This window comes from Microchirus variegatus (assembly GCF_963457635.1).
Source record: "Microchirus variegatus genome assembly, chromosome: 11".
NCBI classification, from domain to species: Eukaryota; Metazoa; Chordata; class Actinopteri; order Pleuronectiformes; family Soleidae; genus Microchirus; species Microchirus variegatus.
The window spans coordinates 5,553,406-5,571,493 of record NC_139812.1 but is presented as its reverse complement, the minus strand read 5'-3'; the positions used below and the strand labels follow the sequence as shown (position 1 = coordinate 5,571,493).

Genomic DNA, 18,088 nt, shown 5'->3' with positions numbered 1-18,088 from the left:
GAGGAAATTCACTGTTCTACTGGTGCCTCATCCAAACAAAGGATGTGCAACACTTACTGATGGAGGCACCAGTGGATCAAAAAGTCATGTCTGCCATGTAAAATAGCTGATTTGTTTCTATGAACTTTGCAGTAGAGTGAGCGGTTAACACAATTTCACAACCTTCAGTTTTCAGTCAGAAAAGGCTGTGGAACGGCAAGACGAAGAAGATTTTTTTTTACATGAGGAAACATTGATTTTATTTGGAGAATCTTTTTTTGTGTGTCTCCCCTGGAAGTCAATGATGTTTCTCAGTGCAAGGGGCCAAACAATGGCCACGCACAATTCAGGCAATGTTGGCTATTTTTCAGTACTTTCAGTACATCCAGCCACATTTCCAAAAAACAGAAGTAGCAGCTACAGATACCAATGCCCTTGACATGCACAGTCAGGGAAAGACAACAGAGAAAAGCCTTTGGAAATGTCTTTATAAATATCCATAATCCATATATGTTTAATTTTTTAAGTTTAAAATAAGTGGTGCCAGAGTGAAAACGATAGTTGTGTAAATGTATTGTTACTCAAATATGATGTTCTCATCCATTTTCAACCACTGCTGCCCCATCATTTCTGCCCAGACTGTCGATAACACTCTGTCACTTGTTGTTTCTCTTCAACTCAAATTGCACTTGTGCTAAATGATATTTGGCTCAGATGGTCCTATCTGCAAACAGAGCAATCATGCACCATAATCTGTCAGTTGTGCTTTGGCTCAGAGTAAAAGAATTTAAAACAAGATGAAGAGAGAAACTGGGGATAGAATACATATAATATATATATATATTATATGTATATATATATAAGTATAGAACAAGAAGTAAATGATGAAAGGACAGAGAATGGAGAAAAAGAATGATAGCCGTTTATTGATAAAAAGAACAAACTGCCAAACTCTAAACTACAAAGCGTGTGTATTCATCCATTTCCCATGGCATTTTTGATTTTCCAGCGACTGCAGCCAAACGGTGTGACAGTAATTCAACTTCTGCTTGACTCTGAGAATAATACTGTCCATTGCTGTATTGCTCCATCCTGTATGGATCACTGACTTATAAACGTGGGCAAATAGTCAAGACAGATGACCTCTGTGATGTTATCAAACAAATAATGGCTATGAACAAATGACTTGCCTTTTGCTAATTTCTGCTGACAATATGAGTCCCAAGTGGGTTTGTACGTGTTATCCCTACCCGTGTTTGCTCACCTGGGAATCCCATGTGGGGTCCATGTTACTGGTAAACCATATGGAGTCTATAATTTGCTCACTGCCCATTAAGTAAACACTTAGTACCCAGGTACCCTGGAAAGGAAGCAAAGTGGGCAAACACCGGAGTGGCCCCAATGGAATCTATGGATAATCCCACTTGGGGCAAATATTGTCAGCCTGAATATAAATTTGGAATGGTAAAGCCCTGGGTCAGGCTTGCGTTTCGACTGGGAACAGTAACTTTGCTTGGTAGGTAGGGTGTGGGCTGTGCCCGATGGCCACATAGCATGACGTCATACCGGTGAGAAGTCAATGAACGACGACATTGAATCACGACACAACAGAAAACAAAGGAGGGCATCCAGCAGCTCTTTTTCATGCCCAGTTTATGGTTGTTTGTCTCAATATGACATCGAGCTTTGTATGAGAATAGACTGCGTGCATTGATGAAACACCGCTCAAAAGGGAGTCACGCTCTTCTGTTGCCAAATCAGCTGACTATTGTAAGGTATGGTCAGGGTGGACCTACACCGGCTCCACCCTGACCATACCTTACCATTTTACTCTGAGGGAAGTGCCAGAAATGGAGAAATTCCATCGCTTAAGCACTACGCCACAGAGCAGCTCACACCAGTGCCAGCTGAAAGTAAGGTGTCAGTAAAGCCAAATAAAGCTGTGAAAGTGAGTGGCATAAACAATTCACAAGCACTGTAACACCATTTCACACTCATCGTGAAGATGTTAAAAATGTACGGGAATGGTGTCAGTGCACCAGCTGTTGAAGAGGAACTATCAGCACAAGCAGTGATGCCATCAGCAGCACAGACAGACATTCAGAGATCTGATGAAACCACCTTTCCAGGCATTACCAAGAGCCTGTAGAGCCTGTAGAGCCAGTAGACTCCAGTGCAGACCCACTTGCATGGTGGCTTGACAATACTGCGCTCTACAGTTCTGTAAGAATATGCACATCTTCAGGGGTTGGAGCGCAACGATCCTTCATACTGTGCTAGTTAAGTCTGGGTAAAGGCTCTGGTATACTTCCGCACACATGCCACACAGTCCAAAGTATGTGTAGCATATCATGTCACATACATACAGACTCCGGTATACTGGTGCGTCCTGTAGTATCCCACTTCACCATCGGGTGGCAGTACAAGTCTGGATGCAGGTAACAGGATGCATTCCTACCAAAGAAGAAGAAGATTGCTGGCGACAATGCTACCCTAGGACACCACTGGCTCACAGATGAAGGCCCTGTCAGGCAGAGGAGTTGGGGTGTCAGCCGGTCCATGGGTCCAGGTCCAAATTCAGTTTGCCCAGGTGCATGTTGGGTCCAGTCCAGTTGGTGGTGTTTTGGTCAAAAAAGAACAACAAAGAGGACGCTAGCCATGGATTATGCGAAGAGGTTACAACTTCCTGTGACCCTCGTGTGGAGGGAAAAGCACTAGACAAATGACAATAGACAATTTGTTTGGCAACTCAAATGAATGAATGAATGGAGCCATTCATTCATTCATTGGAGTTGCCAAGCAAAAATAAACTGAAAAAACATATTTAAATTATTGTGCAGCTAGTTTTGTTATTTGTTTGTTACAGGGTTTGTGAATGCACCAGAGAATTAACGACTGCAGACTGCAGCTCTGCTGCAACAGCAGCTCCTTTTTTTAGTGCAGAGAAGTGAGATTCTCACTGTGACTCACTGAGTTCAGCCCCAGAGGTAAAGACACTCTGCCCCAGGTAAAGATATGAAAATAATTAGCTGCATTACAGCAAGTCCAGCTACTGTGTGTTATGTGCATGAATTTGGTATAAAGCTATAATACAATTATTTTAATACCAAATATTGGATCATATATTTAATATACATTCCAAACTGTGCAATATCTATATTTTTAAATGGTACCCTGCTAAAATCACTTTCATACTGTGTAAATGTTTATATTTCTATTTTTATATACTGCAAAATTACATTTCACTCTGTGATATTTATATTCTATATGCTGCTAAAATCATATCTCACACTGTGATATTTATATTTCTATATTCATATACTGTTAAAAAAAAATATATATATATTTCTATATTCATATACTGTTAAAAAAAAAAAATACATTTCATACTGTGGAAATAGTCTTATTTATTATTTTTTATACCCTGCTATGGGTCACGTCTCATAGAAATGCACTTTTTATATTTAAACCCTGCTACAGACCTGCTATTTCATATTGTGCAATAAGAATTTGATGGCTGTATATCCTTTTAATGTAGTACGCTGCAACTGAAAACCCACCTCACGTTAACTAGGGTCACTTTTTCTTTTTAATGTCCTTGACCCATACACTGGTTGTTGTTGTTGTTGTTGTTATTGTTCTTCGTTGTTAGCTGTATGCACTTTCAAGGTGAAGTCAAGTAAATCTCGTTGTACAACTTGTATAATGACAATAAAGGCATTCTATTCTATTCTATCTATATCTTAGAAAACCTTTTATGTGTATATATATTTAAAAAACGAGCAAGGATGAAGAGAAGAACGTTAAAAACAAAAGATTGATTGTTATAATGTAATATTTAATAGCTCCTGTTTGTTCCCTAATGTTATAATGGAGCTTATTTAGTTCTATTATTTAGCTTATTTAATTCCCTGCTGTCCCCGATTGGGAATTCAGCTTGAACATGCCCCAAAATTCACCAATCTTTGCACAGCCATCAGTCATGATGAACATGTTCGCATTTAAAAGGTAAAACACATGGGTGTCCTTTAAGCAAGTCTTACCTACATGGGTGCAATTTTGTCCACACACAGATCATGACCAAACATACACAAAAGTCTCCTGAAGCAAAACTCTTAATTCAAATGAGCCATTTTGTATCCAGTTTATCTTATTGTTCTTCTCTATGCAGATGATGCACTCCTCTTCAAAATCAACACAGCATTTCTGGAATGACTCCGCTATTCTGTACCTCCACTTCAGTTCAACCTATACAGACAGCACTTTACATGTCTCTCTAATTACATCAGGCTGATGGACATAAGGGCTGCTGCACCTTTAACAGGTGTCCAGGGGCCTCATGTATAAACCGTGTGTACGCACAAAAAGACGGCGTACGCTTGCTGTCACGCACACGATGGCATTTATAAAAAATGTACTTGGCGTGGAACCTAGCGGACCGCAGCGCAAACTCTCGAGCTGCCGTGAGAATTTGCGGAGCTCTGCGCAAACTCTTGTCAGGTGGAGACGCTGCAGTATTAAGCTCGGAAACTTATCAGAGTGTTTCAAAATAATATTATTAATGTGTCTACAGTGACAAACGTGAATTATCCTGTGACGAACAACAATGATACACCATCGTACGTTTGAACATGTGTGGATAAGATCAGAGGACACTGAGGACAAAACTGATCCCGCGCGCAAACACACACATACTTCAAACGTGTGTGCGCGCGCGCTCGTGTGTGTGTGTGAGTGAGTCACACTTTTCTCTAAGTCTTACTTTGAGCAAATAACTGAAATTGATTTAACGCAAATTAATATTTTCTTTATGTAAATAGACACAGCTGCTGACGTGAACGCATGAACACACGCCAGTGTAACCAGTCTACAATGTTTTAAACTCTCCAAAATAAAGTTACAAACTCATTTGTTGTAAGAAAATGGGACTTGAACGTTGAGTAGAACATTTCCTTATCCCATTTTAATCCATACGATAACAAAATGACTGCAAAAAAGTTATTCCAATACCGCTGCGCCTTTCATCAGAAGAGACAGTTGATGCAGGTGCGCGCTCGTCAGCCGCTGGAGACTCCGGCGCACCTGAGACATCGACACACTGGCATCTTCTTCCTCCCTCTTCCTCCCTCCCCAGCGTCCACAACACAATCAGTGACAGTAATGAATCATTATATGCAGTAACTCAATGAGCTCTATCTGCTTATTCTGTGCGTAATGCGCGTGTGAGTAACTGGATGATGACGCGTGACACTGACAGATTTATAGATTGTTGAAATATATAAATTCAGCTCACATGGATAAGTCATGTCTCAACTAACACGTTACATCAGAAAAACAACACCCACAGGATCAACTATTAATGCTCAGCCAGTTTTTTAAAACATTAATATGAGAGCAGCCGCGGTGACCCTCACATTTAGTTCCTTCGTGTTTATATCTAATTCCAAATAAACAAACAAACAAAAAATATTAATATATCTTTTTTTAAATGTATACATCATAAATCAATGCGTCGATCGCACACTTTCCATATTTTTATTTTATTTTCCTCCTTCGCTGCCGCATTTGTCATTGTTCTTCAGGAAAGAGGCGTCAGAGAGTGCGTTTTAGAGTCATTTGTATATTAATGTGTGGGTGGAACGAGGGCGTGGTGTGTTACTCATTCACCTCGCTCAGTTTCACGTTTGATGGGATAAAAATAAAGAGAAGGTGCGCAGGACTCGGCGTACGCACGGTTTTATAAATCTGAGAATTTCTTTGCGTACGTACTTTTCAAATTTTGTGAGTACGCCCTCTTTCAGTATGAAAGCTGCGCACTCTTTTATACATGAGGCCCCTGGACACAGGAGTTTGTCTGTGCATCTGTGGATTATATGTATGTGTCCTGGGAGATTTGTGGCTTCAGTCAGCAACACAAGGTCAACTATAGAATTATAGGATCGCAGAGGCTGCGTATTGTTCCTACGGCCAAAATAAGGCTTTGACCACACACTGCAGACTGCAGTACAATTACACTAAGAAGTTGGCCAAAGGCTTAACACTAACATCTTATCCTTCAGCATTGAAGTGATGGTACCAGTAGACCAGAAAGATTCCTTCTCATTTCATGATTTTTCCATCTGTTTTCCACATCCGCTGATAGCCTTACCAATGCTTTAATGACACCTGCAGCCATCCACTCTCCTCTCTCCCTGTAAGGCTGCTATTGATGGTGATTGTCATTTAATTGATAAGTTGTTTTTATCATAAAAGGTCACAAATTGTGAAAAAATTGATGTTGATGTGGTGGAGGAGCAATGGAACAAAGCAAATAATCACATTGAAGAGGCTATAATGACTTCTTATTGTTCAGGAAAACTGTTTTGATTATAAAAAATAGAGGGTAATGATAAATATATGGTTGAGTAATGATAGATTCAGCCCAAGATCAGACACTTCTCCTCTCAGTCTTATCACCATGTCATGTTACGTACAAGTGTAGAGACCGTGTAACCACATACACAGCCAAGCTCTCATCACTGAGCCTTAATAACAGACCCAAGCTGATCTGATGTGATGTCAAAAGAGAGATGCAAAGCCATCAATCAAATAAAGGACTTATAGCTGCAGTGTTCGGACTCACTGGGTGTGGACTGTGGGTATGTGACTGACAGTGTTTCATGCTCAGTGCGTGTTATCATTAAAAATCCACAACAACCTCTGAGCATCGAAACAACATACTAAAAGGGATTTGATAATGCAGTCACACAATTAACATGTATTTTTTTTTATGTTTTACGCTACATTTTCTTTGAGCAACATTAGCCTCCACGTGAGGCTGGGTAATATTTATTTGAAAAAAGGTCTGACAAGGTAAACTAACAATCGCCCCTAAGGACTCCCAAGTTAAACCTATTCTCTTTTGGATAAAATACAGATTTATATGAATTCATTTCAATTTTCTTGACTGTTATTCTTCAAACTAAAAACGATCTGAGACAGAGGAAAGTGCTGTCAAATTGTGCATGTCAAATGTAACTCTAACTCAATTTCACAGACATCAAAAAGCAAAACAATCAATCAACAGACATTTAAAAAGTAGTCTATTCAACAGAAGAGAGTCACAACTTCTTGCTGATTCCAACTTCTAACATGCAAGTAATCTATTTTTTTATTTATTTAAGTATAATAATTAAATATATGGTGTTTCACACTTTTTGGTCCAACAAGGATAATCTTACATCTTGGATATGAGATGCCTGTGTCAAACAAGTAATCCAGCTGATGATTAAACATAACCTATAGATTAATGAAGAATGAAAATAAGAAATGTTTGCAACCCTGTACCATTAACTTAACTGTACTGCAGTGCTGCTTACAAAGAGGGGTTGACAGTATGCACATGAAAAGTCATCAATCAGCATAAGGAGGCGTTTGGACATCAAATAAGGACCGCCTGCCTTCACTTATAAGAATGACACTATAAATCTGTCTGTTCCAACTCCCATGGGCATGTGAGTGTCTCATCCATGCTGAGACTAGATGGCAAATTAAGGGCTACAGATATACTGTATTGTGTGATTAATTGTTTCTCCTTTGAAAGTGCTCCTGCTATTCTTCAGAGAGGAGACAATTGGCTTCTCTTTGGAATCATGAAGTCAGTGCCCAGTCCAAATGTTGGTTTATTTCTATTGCCCACACCCAACATAACAATCTTTCTATTCCTAGATAAAAAAAAATTACTGAAAAGGACTTCCTCTCCAACAAAATTAACATACATGTTCCTGGAGGATGTGTGGGCAGAGTGCATCTGCGTGACTAAACACGGCTCTCAGCACCTGCAGTTTAATAATGAAAACATGAGCAGCAAACACACGCCAGCAGCCTCCAACAGTGTCGACCACGGGACCAGACAGCACCACACAGCACCCGAGTGGCTGTGAAGAAGGGAATAACACCGCCATCTAGAGGCGTGAAAAAGCATTGCTTTTCTCCTGAACACATGCTGGGGGGGAAAAGAAGTCTCCCTTGAGCTTCTCGCTCACAACAAGTGGATTCAAACAGGCACAGGAAGGAAGGGGACAAAATTGCAGCAAAAAAGCACCAGCACCACGAACAACAACAACAACAACAACAACAACAACAACAACAACAACAACAACAACAACAACAGCGCCGCCTCTGCACGTGAAGCGTTTATCCACCACCTGATGAGACTCAGAACTATAGCTCCCCATTGAAGGTCACTTCCAGTCGGCATGCAATATTTTCCAAAGGTGAGAACGAAGTGGAGAAAAAGGCAGACAGCAGAGAGGACGTCAGAGGAGGGTAAGAGATTGCTAAGAGATGAAGATAATCAAGAGTATTATTCTTACCTATGATGGGAGCCAAGCGGAAAATATCAGACAGGCGACTGTTTACAGGTTCATACGGGGAATCCTCCAGGAAATCATTACCTGTGAGGAAGATACAACAGAATTATTGACCGTTTTTTACAAGTGTGTTTATGCAAAGCATTGAAGTACGATTTTGATGGTATCATTCGCTAATATTATGTCTCATTTTACCCCAGTACACACAATACTGAACTCAGGATGGACATAAAAGAGACTATGTCTAGTTGCACAGTATTTGGCACTGGTGTCAGTGCCCACCTCATACAATCTAGCTAAAACGCCTTCTTCTGGCTAGAAACTGAAGTTTGAAAACCAGTTACTCTTCCACACCAAACTCCAGAGAGAAATCTGCATTTTTACCTTGTAAGGACACACGAGATGCTGTTCTGATGCTGATAATTTGATTAATTTGTGTCACTTTAGTAACATATGTGTCACAAAAACACATTTGAACTTGATAATAGAGGTAGCAGTGGATAAACAACTCCTGTGTACAGTGACGTAAAATTGTTTATTTTCAGTAAGGACTTTGGTGCGAGTACAAATGTACACAAACTTCAGTTTCCAGATGGAAAAAAGGGTTGTCTATCAGTGGGATTAAAGCTCACATAGAGTGGTCCTGTTGCACATATATGTTAGTTATGGAGGTCTTCTTACATACATTAACTTGTTTTTATGGTCAAAAACCTCCTAGTTGCTGTAAACGAGCTAATAGAAGTCCTCTTTTCTGACAGTGTTTCCCAGACACGAGATTTGAGACTCAACTCTCTCACCCAGAAGACAGAGTCTTGTGATTGGCCAGTACCCGGAAAAAGTACACCCGCTCTCAGAAGCACAGCTCCCCCTCTGGAACAGTGGATACACTGCTACTCATTATCAAAACATTGTTTTAACAATGTTTAAAAATAGCTTTGTCACGACTCCTCGTAACCGGACCGGGTTTTTTCAGAGATCTCGCTGAGCCTGAGATTACAATAAAACACAGCGTTCTCAGCAGTGGCTGAACTGTTTGTTTAGAACCTCCAGGGCTTCTTAAACAAGGTAAGGACACAGATACACACTAAAAAACTTCCGGTCTAGGTCCGCTTTAAGCAACAAACATATGCTTTATATATCATCAACTCAAGCAGGTAAAAATGTATTAATGAGCCTTTTTGTTTTGTAGATAAAATGTGTTTTTTGTGAGCATTCCCATCTGTCTCATTTTCATTCTTGGTTTGTAAAAAAAACTTGAAGTACCCCAACAATTTGATGCTTTGTTTGTCATGTATACGCCATCACATTGGCCTGCGTGTGGCATGGTTTATTTGGGTCAGTCAATATCCATTCTGGCTCACAGTCACACGCTTCATTAAGCAGGTTGGTCAGAGCTTGTTGTTGTTGTTGCACAACTGGAAGTCAACTCGCTGGCAATGGGCTGGAGACAGTTTAGGGACTAAAAGGCGAAGGGGCCCTCCTGCCATGGTAAACACTTTAAGATGACACTGGCATCGCTGGGGATCTTCATGCTTCATTATCTTCAAAGGAAGTGATTTAGGGCGGTCAAAGAGTCCATGAGCTCAGCAGGACCTCAGGCTGTGGACTGAGTCATGAAAAACATTTGAATGAAAGCTAAGTGATTGTGTGTGATGGCATTGAACTGTTAGATACAGAGATATGTGCTATTTCTTTTCCGTTTTAATTCAGGTTATTGTTGTGATAGCAGGGGTGGGGGGGGGGGGGTTGGGTCAGGACTGATGCTGCCCCCTCTGTTCAGCTGTGGGAGGAGCGAGGGCAACTAATCATGATAACACCTCTAAATTTCATTCAGGACATTTCCACTGAGCTACGGTTGTCGCTATTTGAAAGGATTTATATTGTGCTTTTCTAGTCTTGATGACCACTCAATGCTGCTTTAAAATACAGATTTAACATTCACCCACTCAGCATATTTGCTATCACATATATTTAAACCCGTCAACATGCTGACAAGCAGAGCTGGGAATCATACCCATGACCTATGTGAGAAAGATGACTCACTCTACAAGGGACTACTGTCCAATCCCAGTATAAGCACTAGCAAGTAATCAATTTAATGAATGAAGTATCAGACTCCTCTACACTAGGTAGCGATATGCCACCTTCGGTTTGTATTTTGCACTTTCTGGTTGACTGATTTCGTAACAAACAGTAACAACTTCTGTGTTGAACACCATTCCCGGCCTTTCTGTTATCTATTAATTTCCAAGTGTTTAATTCTTTAAGATGCCAGAGCATAAATTCAGTCAAATAAATGTTTCCTCTTTGGACTGTTTTCTATTTCTGGTCAAAGCCCAGCGGTAGGAACTTCTGCCAGTTCAATGCATACATGCAAAAGAAATCTATCTCCCAGCTGCAGCTTTAACACAATTTCAGTCAGACCAAGTTACACAGAAAAACAAACACTTGATACTCAGATACTTCTGATTTTTGTCTCAGATTAGACGCTCATTTGCAGCAGTATCGATACCATCAGTGGCATCTTCTGTAACATTATCAGACTGTGTTATTGAGCAGGATAGCATCATTATTTGTGTCTAAAAATCCTGAGATTGAAGCTGAGAAAAGTCAACCACTGACATGACAAAGAGTGTCGGGAGAAACAGAATTGTGTTGCATTATGTCAAACAACTTTAAAAAAAATTGTGTTGGAATTGAGGTGATTATTTTCATCTGTGTGGTATTGAAAATGTTATTGGGTATTTTCTTGGGTGTCGGTATCAAGTTTGAAATTCTAATATCATGACAAACCCATTTAGGTGCCATTTAAAAATGTGGTTTTAGTCAGACTAACATAATAGTTTTTTGTTTTTTTTCTAGAGCTGTAAACATACTGGACTTGTTGAGTTCTTTAAATCTACATGCCATGTTGTTACTGACAAAATTTGGAGAATTGTGACCTGGACAGTAATTGTCCACCCTTTAAATGAAAACAATGGGATTAACATTTCACATTATAGCAGAAGTATGTTGCTGCCAAAACAAACGAGTGTGGGACTTTGTGCAGAAAAACAAAAGCACTATCATAACTCTGCTATCTGTTTTTCCCCTATGATAAAAAGCATCAAAGTCTATATGCAATGCAAAATTACGCAATCTGAAAAACTCCAAAGAAACAAAACCAACCCTGTAATGTCTGATAGATCCCCCAGTAAATGCGCAGGCAGTTCTTCTCCTTCTTCATTCCCCGTTTGCACCTGCAGTTGTACAGCGGACTCTGTTTGAGCGCGTCCATGGCGTTCCGGCACTCGTCCTTGGCCTCCAGACCGGCCACCATGCTGAAGTTGCTCTCCTTCCCACCGGTCACGCACTGCCTCATGGTGCGGTACTTGGTGCTGCACGCCTGCTCCTTCAGACACTGCTCGCTGGCTCTCACGCAGTCCATGCGGGTACTGGCACCGGCGCGCAGACTCTCAAAACTCTCCTCTGCGTAACACAATACATCTGCAAACAAAAAGGAGGTATTATTAATGTGTCAAATTATTGTTTTCGTCTTCCTTTCATGCGAACAGTTTGATATTTACACATTGGAGTAGCAGCTTTAGATGTGACATAAATGAGTATTTTCCGTGCCAACACATTGGGTGTTCCATGTGTGAATCCATGCAGCTGGAAGCTGGAGTGAAAACTTCCTCCCCGGCTCCGGACTCTTTGGCGCAGCTTCTTTTTGGGACTCGCAGATTCTGATTTTTTACGCATCTATAATATAATTTAGAATTACAAAAAAAAACAATAACAATGAGGTCGAAAAACTTACCCAAAAGAGGAAGAATGACGTATAAGAGTGCGAGAATCATCGTCTTCGTCTTCGCGTCAAACGTAAAACCTTTACGAGAAAGAAAAGCGCCGAACCTAAAAGCAACTTAGTTTAATTCCCAGTGGGTAACTTCCACGCTTTTGGAATCCATTGAAAGAGAGTGCGTGTGTGTGCCTGAGTGCGATTGTGCAGGAGTGCGCACGGAACAGAAACAGATCAGCCGTCTCGTCGAAAAACAATCCCTCTTTGAAGAAAGAAAGAAAAAAGTGTCCGCGAGTCCCGATTCTGCACAGTTTCTCTGACTCAAAAAAAAGAAAGTACAGCTTCTCTTCTTTCTCTCTCCTCTTCCCGTGCGGGCTGGTCTTCTCGCGACTGGGAGACTAAAACAGACAAGAGATCATCAGCAGGAGCAGGAAGAGCCGGGTGTCCTCCAACTCCAGCCAGTGGGATACTTGCGTCTATGCGTCTCAGCGCACACAGCCAACTGGAGCCCCACTGCTGTGTGTGTGTGTGTGTGTGTGTGTGTGTGTGTGTGTGTGTGTGTGTGTGTGTGTGTGTGTGTGTGTGTGTGTGTGTGTGTGTGTGTGTGTGTGTGTGTGTTTTACACCCAGCAGGAGTACAGTGCCAGCCTCTCATCTCATACCATAAATCTACAAAGAAGTGGCCTCATAATCACATTGCACCTATAGAATAATATCAGTTCAAGCTCGATGAATGCTTGCACATTACAGTTATTGTTGATGTTATTCCGATAGTTTAGTTAGTTTGACATACGAGGCATCTATCATGTCAAATTGATGGACAAAGGTAGAATTCACTTCTGAATCTTTGCACGAACGCTTGTGTGTTTTCAGACATGTATGCCAACTCCAACCTCGATGGAATCTGTAAACTAGCTCAGCCAAGGTAACTTCCACCCGAGTTTCCATCTCCATTTCCATCTCCATTTCATCATTGAGCATCTCCACCGTGAAACTGGCCGGGACTGTTTACTTTAAGATCTAAACACTAAAAACAACAGAGAGTAGCAAGGAGCTGATAGACTCAGTTGGAACTCATTTGGCAATGGTTTGAATGTAATGATATTTGTTTACAAACCTTTAGATTGTGCTTAGCCCCTGATCAGGGGGCCCCAGGCAGCCACTTAGGTTGCTTATGCCTCTGTTCATATTTTAAAAATAACCCACTATAGTTTTAAGTGGCCTTTGTTTTTAGAGGCTTGGCCACACACACACACAAACATATATATATATACATATATATATATATATATGTATATATATATTCATTTGTGGTTTTATTTAGTCTGAAGTCAAAGACTTCTAATGATAATAATAAAGCATTCTGTTCTGCATGAGTGTGGGCTGGTTTTACATTTCAGACAGACAGAGGGCAAAGATCAGTGCATTTTTACGACATGACTAATATAGCGACCTGTGGAGCAGCCACTCATCATGCAATCCCTACACCAGGTTGACAACATTAAATAGGCCTGTTTTTTTTAAGTTGATACTTCTGTGGCTCCTAAGCTTTATCCCATATGAATATGAAGAAGGAAAGAGAGGGAGAGAAGGAAGAAAAAAAAAAGTTATGTAACAGCAAAGCTGCCAGCTGTGAAGAACTAAAGGCCGTTTTAGGTTTTTTGATGTTTTGGCACAATCCAGCAGGTTGTAATGTTTGAAATACAGCCTCTACAAAATATGCTGATGTGAGACTTGCGAAGCAAATCTGACAGTCAGCGCTGCAGCTGCAGGAGGAGAAGGAGAACCTGCCTTCACTACGCACACACAGAGGGAGACACTGGGTGGCTGTCGCCATCTGTTGGTGAGTTGAAAGTAATGATTTGAAAGCAGCAAACGGTATGTATGAGTATTAGACAGACAGACAGGCAGATACACAGACAGTCTAGCTCAAAACACACACTCCGTACTCAAATGAAAGCTGAGACTCCGCTGTTTCTGACGGTATATGACAAAGCATTACAGAGAAAAAAGCCAAAGAATAAAGACAGAAATATCGCCGAACGACAACTGTAAAATGAATATTACATTTGAAGTTTAAAGTAATTTTTTCAGTCTAAACAAAACACAGGAAGTCAGATGGACTCACAGAGCCATAACAATGTTTTATTGAACAATAATAGTGATATAAAAGTGAAAAGAGTAGTTTAATACATGAGAAAATACAGAGATTTCTCAAATGTGACAAATGAGACCTTGTCTGTACTTGCCTTAAAACCTCGCCAATTATGTTCTGCTTCACTTTATAAAAGTCAAAGTTTGCAGAAATGATGATCACATGTTGTACTTTGATTTGATTGAAGTTTATATCTGCAGATGCATCATTCTAAAGAGATACTCATCCTGAAATGGCTTTTTCTTTTTGTTCAGGCGAACCTGAATTTTTTTAATTTTTTGTGTGCCATCTTCATTTACTCTTCACCAGTAACACATGTATTTTTTTATTTATATGTATTTATTTATTTATTTCAATCTGACAAGTGTTCCATAAACTATTACACCAAAAGTATTAAAATAGACCGTGCGGTTGCAGAGATATATCTCATTTCATTATGAGTGTGCAATTTTCGAGCAGAGACCTACAAAATAGGCTTCGTGCTTAAAGGGATACGCTTGAAGCTTATCGAAGCAGCAGTGAGGAGCGGCAGCCTCGCACCAGCGGCTGCATACTAGTTAGTCATGTTTTCTCTATGACAAGCAGCTGATTGGCTGCAAAAACAACAAAAGCTCTGCAATGTGATATCACCACACCCTCACTGGGAATCGATTCACAGCGATCAAACAACCCTAATTCAAATACAAAGTTTATGGTTTTAAGACCCACAATACTGTGATTTGAAGCATGTGGCTTCTTCGAAACTTCAACTTGCACAATTTTGAAAAAAAAACAGAAAATGACTCATTTTTAAAAAAATGAAAAAAGTTTACTGGGTTTGTGCTGAGCTGACTTCTTGCTACTTTTGCGGCATGAGAGTATATAAGACAATATCTCCTCTCATGTCACAATATTAATATAATATCCATACACTGCCAAGAACTTAATAGATAGATTTGCTCTTTGTTCTATGTTACTTTTAAAATGCAAAACACAATGTTGGAAACAATTCATATCTTTAATTCATCTCTTTTATTATGCTTGCATTCATGTTTATCTATTAATATTTTGATGCTTTATCACGTGGTAAGATTGACTTTAATTTATATTGCAGTAGGACAGCATTTTGTATGTCAGAAAAACCATTCGATATTTTACTCGAACCATTCAGCCCAAAATCATACTACTTCAATGTCATTATACAAAGTAGGACAACTCAACGCTGTAACATAAACATCAATACATCACCAATAATATACCATGTAATATGATATTGTACATATACTGTATCCAGTATGCAGTCACTCTTCCCTCTCTTGACATAAAATATCCTCAGTTCAAACCTTACACCATTGCCTGTACAATACATTGAAAATGGACATTATAATAATACAAATATAATAACAGCTATAGGGATCATGCACAGACTTGTAAGTCCATCGATTGCCCATATGGTTCATTTTCAGTGGCTAATCCACTTAAAATAAATATATGGAACCAGACCATGTCAATGATCCTCACTGCATTAAAGACCGGACTGAATCAATCAGGGATGGAGGCCTCCTCCACAGTAAATCAAGCCCATCACATGCAGAGTAAAGGAGTAAAGGAAGGAAGCGCAGGTTCATTCTCACACACGCGAAGGGAGGAAATCATTTGAGTGAATAAGCCCTTATTAAAAGGGAAGCTGTGATTATACAGTGCAGTGAATCAATCCTACAAGGTGCTGTCACTGTTCACAAAATGTCTTCCAGGTTTGCTAAACAGAAATGCCACTGGTCTGACAGAGAACATGAGAAAAGAGACAGAGAGAGACACAGAAAATGGATACAAATGAACAACTGGCTGCACTAATGTCCTGCTTCCAATCTGATGACTTTGCTGTCTCCGCCACAGAAAACCTTGCCAGTCACGAGAAAGGCTCAGTGTGGTGATTTATGAAAAGCCACAATCAATAAGTGATATTAATTTTCAAAAGGAACGCCAGAATGATGTAGTCCTCGGGTCATTTAACGTCCCAAGCTGTAATGTGCTTCATGGCACTGGATCAAATTAGTCATTTTTCTTTTTTATTCCTATTATTCTTCCAGTCCCAACGGAGAGAGGAGAAAATTGGTAAAAAGTCTGGGATTGTGTGACAAATGTCCACAGTGGATTACTGGTCACTGAGGAGAAGGCTGAGTGTGTCGATTCCACACTTCATAACACTTAATAAAAAGATTAATCAGAGTGGAGAGACTGTGGGTGACCACTGCTGGAAATACAAGGCAAGGTTGTGTGGACATTTAACACTCTGATGACCAATAAAGCAACAGTACACCAAATAACACAGCAATGGAACAAAAACACACCAATATATGATATATTATGTTATCAATTTGAAACTGTGGACTGTCTGACTGACACTGTATGTCATGAATGTTAACGCAGTTAACTGTAACACTAACAATTAACTCCCATCCATGTTTGTTTGGAAGAACTTGAAGTATATGACTTTACTCTTGAAACCAAAAGCTAGACATCCAACTAACATTTAGAATAGAGTTTGTATTGTTGAGTTTTATAATTAAGGAAATTCCTGATAAAAAATAATTCAAGTTTCATATCCACGCCAGCAAATACATGAATCAGAAACCAAATCTAAAAGTCTTCCTAGCCTACCTAACACTACACAAACACTAAAACTATGAAAACTAAAGCACTGTGATGAATTCTACCTCCAACCCTGTTTTTCTGTTGTATATTTTGTTTATGTTACATTTGTTATTTTGCTTCAAAACGGATTGTAAGAATGATTTGCACTGTATTTACCGCTCAAATTGGATAACCTGTATTTACTATACTGTTTGGACATTGGATTGTATAAAAACAATTTTGTTTGTTGCAACTCTAATTCATGTGTTCGCCACATTTAACAGTACCTTTATGAACCGATAGTGATGATAAGACAAGATTTTTCAAATATGAAACTCCATGAATTAAAAATATAGAATATAAAGATCTATAAAAGCCTGAGTGTCTCGAGGTGCCATGTGGACACTTTAAAGGTATCTCTTTTACTATTGTGGTCAATGGGAAAATTGCTTTTTGTGCCCCATGAGTGTTTTTTGTTGCAGTACCCACAGTGGCCACCATGAAAAAAAATGTCTTCAAGGCAGAGGGGGCAGTACTCTATCCAGATTTTATAAAACATTCACGGGTTGCCATGATGATGCTAGCGAAATCTGGGTATCGCAAAAACGATCTGGTGTCAGCTGCTTGGTGAGCTTCTGCATAGCTAGCTAGCCAGCTAACAGAGGTTAGCACAGTGAGCCGTGTAGCTAATGCTACTGTACTCTACTACTTGAATTAGAGCTTACACATTTTTAGCAGCTATCCAGTCAAGATGAGTCTTGACACGCTCTACCACCAAATCCTCCTGACTGAACAACAACTGACTGAACTGACACACAAAGTAAAAGAAGGTAAATTTTTCTCAGACGACTAAAGGAGCTAAATTAGCTTTTGGAGTGTGATTTACACTACCTTGCTAAGCTAGGTTAGCAGCACAATTTATTAGGAAATCTTCCCTTTGCTAACAGCCAATTTTCAGTTTACATCTGTAAATGTGTTTTTATTTCAGTCAATGTGGCCATCATCAGGTGCAATGACAACATCAAAAGCACCACTGAAAGGTATGAAAAGACAAAGGGGGAACTTGAAGAAAAGGTGAGGCCATTTTACACTTTAATTTCTCCTTTAATTATAAAAGAGGATGGTTATGTTTTAAATGCAGTAAATCTAGTAGGTACAATCCAAATACTTTAATTACTTTACATAGAGAAGGCACATTGGATAAGTAACT

General features: G+C 39.7%; 2 protein-coding genes across 2 annotated transcripts in view; one reads left to right on the top strand and one right to left on the bottom strand.

Annotated features, from left to right (window-relative positions):
- The window catches only part of gfra1a (gdnf family receptor alpha 1a), a gene marked incomplete at both ends in the record, with an annotated part of 137,895 nt that extends 125,726 nt beyond the window's left edge, over nt 1-12,169 (bottom strand). Inside the window, 3 exons of the mRNA XM_083898005.1 lie at nt 8,334-8,414; nt 11,499-11,816; nt 12,130-12,169. Coding sequence (XP_083754131.1) covers nt 8,334-8,414; nt 11,499-11,816; nt 12,130-12,169 — 439 coding nt within the window. The remainder of the gene's footprint in view (nt 1-8,333; nt 8,415-11,498; nt 11,817-12,129) is intronic.
- Nucleotides 12,170-17,629: 5,460 nt separating this feature from the next.
- LOC310934310 (coiled-coil domain-containing protein 172-like) overlaps nt 17,630-18,088 on the top strand; it is a gene marked incomplete at both ends in the record, with an annotated part of 46,779 nt that continues 46,320 nt past the window's right edge. The window contains 2 exons of the mRNA XM_083898004.1: nt 17,630-17,708; nt 17,867-17,952. Coding sequence (XP_083754130.1) covers nt 17,630-17,708; nt 17,867-17,952 — 165 coding nt within the window. The remainder of the gene's footprint in view (nt 17,709-17,866; nt 17,953-18,088) is intronic.